Source organism: Entelurus aequoreus, linkage group LG01, assembly GCF_033978785.1.
Source record: "Entelurus aequoreus isolate RoL-2023_Sb linkage group LG01, RoL_Eaeq_v1.1, whole genome shotgun sequence".
Taxonomy (NCBI): Eukaryota; Metazoa; Chordata; class Actinopteri; order Syngnathiformes; family Syngnathidae; genus Entelurus; species Entelurus aequoreus.
This window is the reverse complement of record NC_084731.1, coordinates 36,056,909-36,068,988: the sequence shown is the minus strand read 5'-3', so window position 1 is coordinate 36,068,988 and position 12,080 is coordinate 36,056,909. Positions and strand designations below refer to the sequence as shown.

General features: G+C 40.8%; 1 protein-coding gene across 1 annotated transcript; it reads left to right on the top strand.

Annotated features, from left to right (window-relative positions):
* The first annotated feature begins 1,148 nt into the window (after positions 1 to 1,148).
* Positions 1,149 to 9,732, top strand: cav4a (caveolin 4a). Its single transcript, XM_062066509.1, has 3 exons — positions 1,149 to 1,379; positions 6,848 to 7,035; positions 9,099 to 9,732. The coding sequence occupies exons 1-3, from the start codon at positions 1,149 to 1,151 to the stop codon at positions 9,247 to 9,249; spliced, it is 570 nt and encodes a 189-aa protein (XP_061922493.1). The 3' UTR covers positions 9,250 to 9,732.
* Positions 9,733 to 12,080: the final 2,348 nt, after the last annotated feature.

Here is a 12,080-nt window from a genome sequence, read left to right as displayed (position 1 = left end):
CCTCTGCTCTTAGCGCTGGTTCCCTCACCTGTCCCTGATGAACAATCAGGAGCTTTCTTAGGCCCAGCGCTGGTTCGTTGCGTGATGATGATAAATATTGATGGTGATGAGTATTTATTGAGTATGTCATAGTCAGTTCCATATCGTACATGCAGTACATATACACATACCGTAATTTCCGGACTATAAGCCGCTACTTTTTCCCCTCGTTCTGGTCCCTGCGGCTTATACAAGGGTGCGGCTTATTTACGGCCTGTTCTTCTCCGACACCGACGAAGAGGATTTTGGTGGTTTTAGTACGCAGGAGGAAGACGATGACACAATGATTAAAGACTGACTTTTCATATACCGGTAGGCTGGTTATTTTGATAACGTACAGGCGAGCACTTTGTATTACTTTGCACCGTTGTATTATTTGTACTCTGCACGAATGCTGTTCGCCATGTCAAAGATGTGAAAGTTTGATTGAATGATTGAAAGATTTATAGTTAATAAATGGGACGCCTTGCGTTCCCAAATAGTCATCTCTGTCCCGACAATCCCCTCCGTGGTAGCAGGAACCCCTATATACTACGGTAATTACACATCAAAACCCTGCGGCTTATAGTCGGGTGCGGCTTATATATGGAGCAATCTGTATTTTCCCCTAAATTTAGCTGGTGCGGCTTATAGTCAGGTGCGGCTTATAGTCCGGAAATTACGGTACATATAGCTAGAGAACAATCTAGCTATATATATATATATATATGTTATTTTTATACATACATACATATGTAAAGATAATTCGATATTTCTTAAAACCATTAATGTCAATTCAACTTTATAATATAGAATAACATATAATTATACTTTAGCTCCGCTTTCTATTTGTAAATATGCACCATCTGTGTGGCACTCCCACTTTAGTCACTTAATATTATCAAGTGGGTATAGTGTGTGTATATGTGTGTGTGTGTGTGTGTGTGTGTGTGTGTGTGTGTGTGTGTGTGCAGTATTTATAACCCTCTCAGCACAGCAAAGTGATCTGTAAATACCATCCAGGCCAGCGCAGCCTTCCAAATATAACTAAACTAACTTTTCTGCAGGCGGCTGAAGGGGCCCCACTCGGAGACTCTGCAGTCTGGACTGTGTTTGTCTCACTTGTTTAAATGGACATCCCGAAGGAGAGGGGCGATCTGGAGGAAGTGGAGATTGACCTGGAGGATTCCAGTGACGCGGAGGATCTGGATGACGGGGAGCGAGCGGAGGCGCCATGGAGGACCCGCCCTGACCTGCGGGACGAAGAGGAAACCATTGATACGTCTTCTTTGGTGGATATCAGCGATACCAAACCTCTGCTCAATATCAGAGACCCTCGAGGGATCAACGACTGCCTCAAGGTAGCACATGCTAACATGCTAACGTGCTAACACCACTAAAAGGTCTTTTTAGTTTACTTGACAAAAATAGCACAGATGATCAAAATTGTTTGCATTCTTTTTCCTGCTCACCCATTTGTGCTGTCAATTGTTGCTAGCCAGAATATGAGGGCACGCCCACCACTCTGTCTGTCGCTACTCTGCATGAACTACAAAATAGTATAAAATAAAAGCAGTGTCATGCGAGATTTAAAGTAGTTTTTGTTCCAGGGCCTCTAAGCAGAATTTTAATTTTTAACTCTTCCATTACATTTTTTTTTCCACACATTTTTTTAAAAGGCAAATTTAATTGGATGCATCTTTTGTACACAAAACAATGGGAAAGATTTTTGAATACAAAATAACTTAGTGACCAAAACATAACTTTATAAATCATCCTATCCACCACCGGATTCAAACCCAGTACCTTTGTGTGGAAGTCGATCCCTACCCGTTCCACGGATATCACGTCACAGGAGCCCGGCGTGCCGTTTAACAGAGTTTTATTTTTTCCATGCATATATCAAGCACAATTTTTCATGTAGCTTTCCTCCAGTCTTCCCTTCCTCCGCTGACCGCTCACTGTTAAAGACAACAGATGATTAGATTAACACGTACCACCTGTGAAATCTTATCACCTGCCAGCTGTGTCTCGCCGTCCCGCCCCTAGCTGATGTTGCTTCGTCCTAGACGACATTGCCAGAGGCGGTGACCTTTGCTCCTGCAGGCGCGCTGACGCACTTCCCTCCACACTTCCCTCCACACTTTGGTTCTAAGACCACGCACCACGGGGGACAGTGAGAATGTCTTGGAACATTTGCCATTATATTGTTGTCACTGACAGAGCAGGAAGGGGCTAGGAATACGTTTGGAGTAAAATTTCACGATAAGCGCCCTGTCATTCATTAATGGACATTTTAAAGTTAAAGTTAAAGTACCACTGATAGTCACACACACACACTAGGTGTGGTGAAATTACTCTCTGCGTTTGACCCATTCACTTGTTCCAACCCCTGGGAGGTGAGGGGAGTAGTGAGCAGCAGCGGTGGCTGCGCTCTGGAATCATTTTGGTGATGTAACCCCCAATTCCAACCCTTGATGCTGAGTGCCAAGCAGGGAGGTAATGGGTCCCATTTTTAGTCTTTGGTATGACTCGGCCGGGGTTTGAACTCACGGCTTGCTGATCTCAGGGCGGACACTCTAACCACAAGGCCACTGAGCAGGTTCGAGCAGGTTTGTGCTTCTTCCCGCAAATCGCCTGAGCTGCGTATTCGGAGGGGTTTTGTTCATTTGTGCGCGACAATTTACTGTTTGACTTGTTGCTAGGCAGAATATGAGGTTAGGCCAGCCACGCCCACCAGCTGTCTGTCACTAACAGAGCTGGGGGGGAGGGGCGCGGGGCAGGGAGCGTATGAACGGCCTTTCAAAAATAAAAATAAAAACTTGTCTCTTCTCTTGTAGACCAGCGTTCATGAAGCTAACGTCAAGTTAGTGGAGTTACTTTCTGACTATCACGATTACTTCCACCACGCCAATTAGAGACTGCAGAGGTCGTGTGAGAGTGAAAATGAAACAAAGTACACGAGAGATAGACTGACCCTGGATGATGGATGATCAAACTGCTTCCAAATAAATTGTATATTATCCATAAAATGAGTATAGACCCACATAGCTGCATGTCATTTATTGGGTTATATGAAAAGGTTATTAAAAAAAACAAAACACATAAAAATCCACATCTGTCCATGCAAGTGGACTAAAAGTCTTTTTTATTTATTGTATTCCTTTTATTTGTGTCATGAATAAATGTAATGGGTTTTATGTTTAGATATTGTATTTCTCATTGCTTTGTCGTGTTTAATGTGTAAATAAAATTCTGTGTTCAGGGGGCAGCACGTGGTTAGCCCTTGTGCCTCACAGCGAGAAGGTCCTGGGTTCGATCCCCGGACTCGGGGTCTTTCTGTGTGGAGTTTGCATGTTCTCCCCGTGACTGCGTGGGTTCCTCCCACCTCCAAAGACATGCATTGATTGATTGATTGAGACTTTTATTAGTAGGTTGCACAGTGAAGTACATATTCCGTACAATTGACCACCAAATGGTAACACCCGAATACGTTTTTCAACTTGTTTAAGTCGGGGTCCACTTAAATTGATTCATGATACAGATATATACTATCATATATACTATCATCATAATACAGTCATCACACAAGATAATCACATTTAATTATTTACATTATTTACAATCAGGGGTGTGGGGGGTGGGGGGGGGATTGGGGATAGGTTGATTGGCAACACTAAATTGGCCTTAGTGAATGTGAGTGTGAATGTTGTCTGTCTATCTGTGTTGGCCCTGTGATGAGGTGGCGACTTGTCCAGGGTGTACCCCGCCTTCCGCCCGAGTGGCACAATGAAGAAAATGGATGGATGAATGACTGAGCAGGGTGCCAAGGGAGGGATCATGAAGGGCGTAAAACAGGGGTGTCAAACTCATTTTAGATCGGGGGCCACATGGAGAAAAATTAACTCCCAAGTAGGTAAAATCATGGCACGATAACTTCAAAATAAAGACAACTTCAGATTGTTTTCTTTGTTTAAAAATAGAGCAAGCACATTCTGAAAATGTACAAATCATAATGTTGTTGTTTTTTTACACTTATATGTTGCGGTTAATAGTATTCTATCTTTATTTTTCGTTATTTATACTTTTTGAATAAATTATGTGATAATGTTCATCAGTCAACTCATTGGTGTTAATTTTCAATCTATTAAGATACAAAAATAATATCAAAATCAAATAACAGGATGTTATTTATGTAGTTTGATCACTTTCCTCAACTGGTGCACTAACATGTGGTTTATTTTTTTATTTTTTTACATATGTAGTATAATCTACAAAGATACAAATAATTTCTATTGCGACATCTAGTGGACACATTTAGGACAGCAGTTTCTTTCATTCAAAAATTTCGGCTCATTTTTATACTTAACAAACTCATCCTGCGGGGCCGGATAAAACCTGTTCGCGGGCCTGATCCGGCTCGCGGGCCGTACGTTTGACACCCCTGGCGTAAAACAATTAGCCTCTGGTCACAACTCAGCATTAACTACAAACTAGTATGATTGAAACAAAAACAGCCTCGTCAGGTGAGACAGTGCACCAATGCAAAGACTGAAAATATTTTTTATTGATTTGCTCGTGACAATTTATTCTTAAAAGCCACATTTTGATATATATATATATATATAAATGGGACCCATTACCTCCCTGCTTGGCACTCAGCATCAAGGGTTGGAATTGGGGGTTAAATCACCAAAAATGATTCCCGGGCACGGCTACGCTGCTGCCCACTGCTCCCCTCACCTCCCAGGGGGTGATCAAGGGGATGGGTCAAATGCAGAGGACAAATTTCACCACACCTAGTGTGTGTGTGACAATCATTGGTACTTTAACTTTAACTTTGAACTTAAATTAAGAATCTCTTTGGCCGTCTTTTGACTTATTTTGCAACTTTCCGTATTACTAGTACAAAAATAATAACTATAAAGTGGAATAAAAGAGAAAACAGGTGAAATGTAACAAGAAAAAGTTGTAATGCTGACTCAAATAACACAAAGCTGCCACACAGGCTGTTTTTTTTCTTTAAGACTGTCATTGCTAAAAAAAAAAAAAAAAAAAAAAATCAAAATTAACGTTGTTATGAATTATTGACCTATTTAACGCTACAATCACATACAATCAAATATTCCACTTTTAAAATGTTTTAGGGAAACTATTGCATATGATTTTGCCATAAAAACAGGGTTTTGACAAAAAGGGCATTAAAAATGACTGTATATTGACAGATAGACCTGAAGTTTTTTTGAAGATTTAAGTGTTGGACAAAAAATATAATTTTGACTGAAAAAATAAATAAATAAATAAATAAAAAAAAAATATATATATATATATATATATATATATATATATATATATATATATATATATATATATATATATATATATATATATATATATATATATATATATATATATATATATATATATATATATATATATATATATATGACTGAGACCCTTGCGAGTCCCTGGGACCAAACTTGAGGGGAGCCCTGAAGGTTAAAAAACCCATCTATTTATATTGTATTGGGTTTGAAAATGAAAACTATCAAAATGGCCCCCGCATGGTTTTATTTTTCAGTGTGCGGCCCTTAGCGGAAAAAGTTTGGACACTCGCTGTAGGCCAAAAAAGAAAATTGCTGGCTGCGCCCACTTATCTGTTTGAAACTTTTGAGGAAAACAAACAAATGCACGCTTGCTCCTAAAACACGTCATTATTTTTGACTTCCCAACATGACGCTGCCAACAGGAAACGCCAGGATCGTGTAATAGCCACACCCTCACCTGTGGTCCACTGGGTGTGACACCTGCGGATCCTAATGTCCGCCAACCATCTTCAGTCATGTACTGAGATAGAAAATACAACTACTGTATGTACCAGGGGTCCCCAAACTTTTTGACTCGGGGGCTACATTGGGTGAAAATAATTTGCTTGCCATTGCTGTCAAAGTTGCATCAACAAACTATTTCTCCAAGGCTGTGAATACTTATGTACATGTGATTTTTTTATTTTTTAGCAAATTTTGAAATAAAAAAAAAACAACAACAACTTTTCATATTGTCAATTAAGGGCAGGCCTGGGCAATTATTTTGACTCGGGGGGCCAAATTTAGAAGAAAAAAAAAATCAAATTTTTAGGAACACTAATACAAAACCTCACAATAATGTCTGGAATGCTAAAAACATTATGACAGGAATTTTAAGTTTTTTACCTGAATGAGACACCCAGAATGTACATGAAAATAAAGAATGTGGGATTTACAATATGAACTATGAGCGATAAAACACTGAATATTGACAATATATGAACGTCACACCCCCTCTCCATCGACATGTTTTACAATCAAGCGAAACGCAACAAAAATGCAACAAACACAGCGAAATATGAACGTGATGGGTAAAAGAAAAACCCACCTACAATCTGATACATCTGATATATCACTAAGCTTTAGAACTTTGTTGTAAAAATCTCCTTCCGCGTCTGTCCCCGACACCCACATTTTGTATAGTTCAAGACTTACTGTAATTTCAAAACATCACTGCACATCATAATGGCAGCTACAGTTTCCATCTTAAAGATCTAAAAAATTATTTGGGAATGTCCGGTGGGCCGGATTGAAAAGCCTTAATTTGCCCAGAGCTGTTATAGGGTATTGTCTGTAGAATTTTGAGGACAATAATGAATTTATTCCATTTTGGAATAAGGCTGTGACAACAAAATGTGGAAAAAGTGAAGCAGATCCACTGTATATGTTATTTATTCCTTCAAATGAATTTATTAATTGTATATATATATATAATTTTTATTTTCTGGTGTGTGTGTGTGCAGGTGACGTTTGAGGACGTTATCGCAGAGCCGTTGTCAGTGCGCAGCGGCGACCGAGTGTGGATCTGGAGCCACGCCCTGTTCGAGGTGAGCAGGGTGTGGATGTACCGGGTGTTCACGGTGCTTCTGGCCCTTCCCATGTCTCTCCTCTCTGGGCTCCTCTTCGCCGTCCTCAGCTGCCTCCACATCTGGTACGTTTGACAGCAGCCCAAAAAAACAACAAACACGGTTTGCATTTTCACTCCTGGTTCCGCTTCCACAACTTCCTGTGGGATGCAAGCCCCGCCCACTTTGACAATGCCACACTCAAAATATCAATTAATCAATCCAAGTTTATTTATATAGCCCTTAATCACAAATGTCTCAAAGGGCTGCAAAATAAAGACATGAAGAAAAAAACAAAACTTTTTAGTGGACCAATTATCAAATTGTGTTGGAATATGTACTAATATAAAAAACAAACAAAAAACAGTAGTCGACCATACTAAACTTTTTGTCTTATAATCATTTCTTTCACACAAAATGATATGTTGATTTAAAATGAATGGATTGATTTGTGTGTAACATAAACATTGTAGAGTCAACATTTAACACTGACTCAGTTAACCGTTGGTATTACAGTTGTTGAATTGTAAGACTTTATTGCAGGGGTGTCAAACGTACGGCCCGAGGGCCGGATCAGGCCCGCCAACAGGTTTTATCCGGCCCGCGGGATGAGCGTGCCAAGAATAAAAATTAACCTGAAATTTTTTAATGAAAGAAACAGCTGTTCTAAATGTGTCCACTAGATGTCGCAATAGCAATTATTTGTATCTTTGTAGATGATGCTACATATTTACAAAATAAACCACATGATGTTAGTACATCAGTTGAGGAAAACGATCAAACTACATAAATAACATACTGTAATTTGATTTTGATATCATTTTTTTAATGTTGATTGAAAATGAACACCAATGAGTTGACTGGTGAACATTATCACATCATTTATTCAGAAAATATGAATGACGACAAATGAACTACATTATGATTTGTACTCTTTCAGAATGTGCTTGTTCTATTTTTAAACAAAGAAAACTATCTGAAGTTGTCTTTATTTTTAGGTTATCGTGCTGTGATTTTAGCAGTCCGGCCTACTCTTGGGAGTAGGTTTTTCTCCATGAGTTTGAGACGCTTGCTTTATTGGATGAATACTTAAGAAAGAAAAAATCATTGTGTTCAATATTTTAACTTAAATGCTTAATTGTAAGCCTTTTTTTTCAGTTCTCTACCAAACATTATTTTGATGCAAGCAGTGTCCTGCTTTGATATTGATATTGGGTATTGCTCTGATATCAGCAAAAAAAACGTATCGGAAAATATCGGTCATATAATAATTGCGATACAAGAAGTCATTCTGCTGCCGCTAACGTCTCTTACTGCGAGCTTAGCGGACAGATAACAGCTTGTATCCATTTGACAGCCTTTTAGGAGTTTTTACTTCAAAACACCGTAAAAGTAAAGATGCAGAAATAAAGTTTGTTATGTATAATAACTTTTGTGACATTCCAACGTGAAATAAGTGCATTCAGACAAATGCGCTAGCTCGATGCTAATTTACATTGTACATGCCATATACATGCTATTGATTAGCATTAGGGATTTTGTATGGCGATTTCGACACTTCCAAATGTTTTAATGAAAACTACAACTAAGATGCACGTAACAGTCAAACAGCTGGTGTATAGTACAATACTTACAGTTGAAACACTTTGTAGGACCCAACAAAATACAAGAGTGGCACATTCAACTTGATGGCAAAGACTATCCTGAATGCATCAAATGATTTTCAGAAGTGTAAGACAACAACATATGACAACTAAATATCACTTGATCAAACATGTTCTAACATCCCAAACTACGAAACAAGTCATACGTTTTTATGACTCCTGCTGATATCACATTGGATTGATATCTGTATCAGCCAATAGCCAATTGAATATCTATTGGAAGTGGAAAAGTTGTATCATACTCATATGAGATTTATGTTGAACTAATCAAACATTGGTCTGTTATTATTTTATTATTTGTATTCACATTAATTCATTTTTTTTCAAAATAATATATTTTTTCACCCCACATCAAGTGGGGTGAAATTAGACCTTGGAAAACAGCAAAGTGTCGTCAGTGTGATCTTTGACCCCTAGAGAAGCAAGCAGGATACGGAGAACAAATGAAGTGGTTATTTGAAGATGAATGATTGTGTCGTGTGCAGGATGATACGCCCGTGCATGCAGGCCATTCTTATCGGAACTCGCTGGCTGCAGAGCCTGTGGAAGGCGACGCTGGACGTCCTGGTGCGCCCCCTGCTGACCAGCGCAGGACGATGCTGTGGCGGCTTCAGCGTTCACCTGGCAGAGAATTGACACGTTTTTCTTTTGTTTTTTTGTCAAGCGGATGTTCTTATGGTTGAATTTTGAGTTCATATTTACTGTTTACTACTGCTTTGCTCACGTAATAACCTTTCTGCGTGCTTCAAACAGCTAACAAAGTAACTTTCACATGGAAATATTTGGGGTATTTGAAAAAACAACAACAAACATCATTCTTATTTTTACATCATGTAAACAGTTCCAGTCAAAAGTTGCTCACATGATTGAATGACAAAAGTGATGTGACAAAAATTCAGACAGCTACCGTATAAACAATGTTAAACATAATTATTGTATAATACATTTTTTACGTATTTTCCGGACTATAAGGCGCACTTAAAATCCTTTTTTCCCCTCAAAACTCGACTTTGGCCTTATAACCCGGTGCGCCTAATGTAAGGAATATGTTTGGTTGAGCTCACCCACCTCGAAGCTATTTTATTTGGTACATGGTGTAATGATAAGTGTGACCAGTAGATGTCAGTCAAACATAAGAGATAAGTGTAGGCTGCACTGTGATTGCAATATGTCTCAAGTAAACAACACCAACATTTTAAATGTTCTATTGAAAATATAGAACATTACACACACGCTCAAAAATCTATCAAAATGTTTTAGTACGACTTTGGTAAGCTATGAAGTCACACCGCTTGATGGATTGCCGGTGCATTGAACATACGAGTATTTTTATGGTGTGTGTATAAGGTAAGACATATTATCTGGCGTGTTGTTTCGCAATATTATGCAAAAGCAACTTTTCTTATCTTCTGGTACCTGCTGATCTGTATTTGGGATCTGCATAAATCCTGAAAAATTGCGCCTGTCCGCCTTTGTAGTCCGTGTCGACCCCGCAGTCGATAAGCTTCTTCCTTTTCTCTACTTGTTATGGGACATTCATCCTCCACTGTTGCCATTTCTAAAATAAAGTAGTGTAAAGTTCTTACTTATATCTGTCAGTAAACTCGCCATGAAAGTACTAAAACATACAGGTGTGGTGAGTTTATATTATTCACCTAAGGAACTTTAGTTATTAGAGTTCCGATTGGACCATATTTGCCAACCTTGAGACTTCCGATGCCGGGAGGTGGGGGCGTGGGGTGGGGGGCGTGGTTAAGGGCGTGGTTAATAGGGCAGTGTATTTACAGCTAGAATTCACCAACTCAAGTATTTCATACATATATATATATATATATATATATATATATATATATATATATATATATATATATATATATATATATATATATATATATATATATATATATATATATATATATATATATATATATATATATATATATATAAATTCCCACCTCCGGAAGAACTTTGAACATGTCACGAGGGAGGTGCTGGACATTGAGTCCGAGTGAACCATGTTCCGCACCTCTATTGTCGAGGCGGCTGATTGGAGCTGTGGCCGCAAGGTAGTTGGTGCCTGTCGTGGCGGCAATCCTAGAACCCGTTGGTGGACACCGGCGGTGAGGGATGCCGTCAAGCTGAAGAAGGAGTCCTACCGGGTTCTTTTGGCTCATAGGACTCCTGAGGCAGCGGACAGGTACCGACAGGCCAAGCGGTGTGCGGCTTCAGCGGTCGCGGAGGCAAAAACTCGGACATGGGAGGAGTTCAGGGAAGCCATGGAAAATGACTTCCGGACCGCTTCGAAGCGATTCTGGACCACCATCCGCCGCCTCAGGAAGGGGAAGCAGTGCACTATCAACACCGTGTATGGTGAGGATGGTGTTCTGCTGACCTCGACTGCGGATGTTGTGGATCGGTGGAGGGAATACTTCGAAGACCTCCTCAATCCCACCAACACGTCTTCCTATGAGGAAGCAGTGCCTGGGGAATCTGTGGTGGGCTCTCCTATTCCTGGGTTGTTGCTGAGCTAGTTAAAAAGCTCCTCGGTGGCAAGGCCCCGGGGGTGGATGAGATCCGCCCGGAGTTCCTTAAGGCTCTGGATGCTGTGGGGCTGTCTTGGTTGACAAGACTCTGCAGCATCGCGTGGACATCGGGGGCGGTACCTCTGGATTGGCAGACCGGGGTGGTGGTTCCTCTCTTTAAGAAGGGGAACCGGAGGGTGTGTTCTAACTATCGTGGGATCACACTCCTCAGCCTTCCCGGTAAGGTCTATTCAGGTGTGCTGGAGAGGAGGCTACGCCGGATAGTCGAACCTCGGATTCAGGAGGAACAGTGTGGTTTTCGTCCTGGTCGTGGAACTGTGGACCAGCTCTATACTCTCGGCAGGGTCCTTGAGGGTGCATGGGAGTTTGCCCAACCAGTCTACATCTGTTTTGTGGACTTGGAGAAGGCATTCGACCGTGTCCCTCGGGAAGTCCTGTGGGGAGTGCTCAGAGAGTATGGGGTATCGGACTGTCTGATTGTGGCGGTCCGCTCCCTGTATGATCAGTGTCAGAGCTTGGTCCGCATTGCCGGCAGTAAGTCGGACACGTTTCCAGTGAGAGTTGGACTCCGCCAAGGCTGCCCTTTGTCACCGATTCTGTTCATAACTTTTATGGACAGAATTCCTAGGCGCAGTCAAGGCATTGAGGGGATCCGGTTTGGTGGCTGCAGGATTAGGTCTCTGCTTTTTGCAGATGATGTGGTCCTGATGGCTTCATCTGGCCAGGATCTTCAGCTCTCACTGGATCGGTTCGCAGCTGAGTGTGAAGCGACTGGGATGAGAATCAGCACCTCCAAGTCCGAGTCCATGGTTCTCGCCCGGAAAAGGGTGGAGTGCCATCTCCGGGTTGGGGAGGAGATCTTGCCCCAAGTGGAGGAGTTCAAGTACCTCGGAGTCTTGTTCACGAGTGAGGGAAGAGTGGATC

Bases quoted from the DNA above. Each gene is read 5' to 3' on its own strand.
- cav4a (XM_062066509.1), top strand. From the start codon at position 1,149: ATGGACATCCCGAAGGAGAGGGGCGATCTGGAGGAAGTGGAGATTGAC. The intron at 1,380-6,847 runs GTAGCACATGCT...GTGTGTGTGCAG, and splicing joins GGATCAACGACTGCCTCAAG to GTGACGTTTGAGGACGTTAT. The intron at 7,036-9,098 runs GTACGTTTGACA...TGTCGTGTGCAG, and splicing joins CTCAGCTGCCTCCACATCTG to GATGATACGCCCGTGCATGC.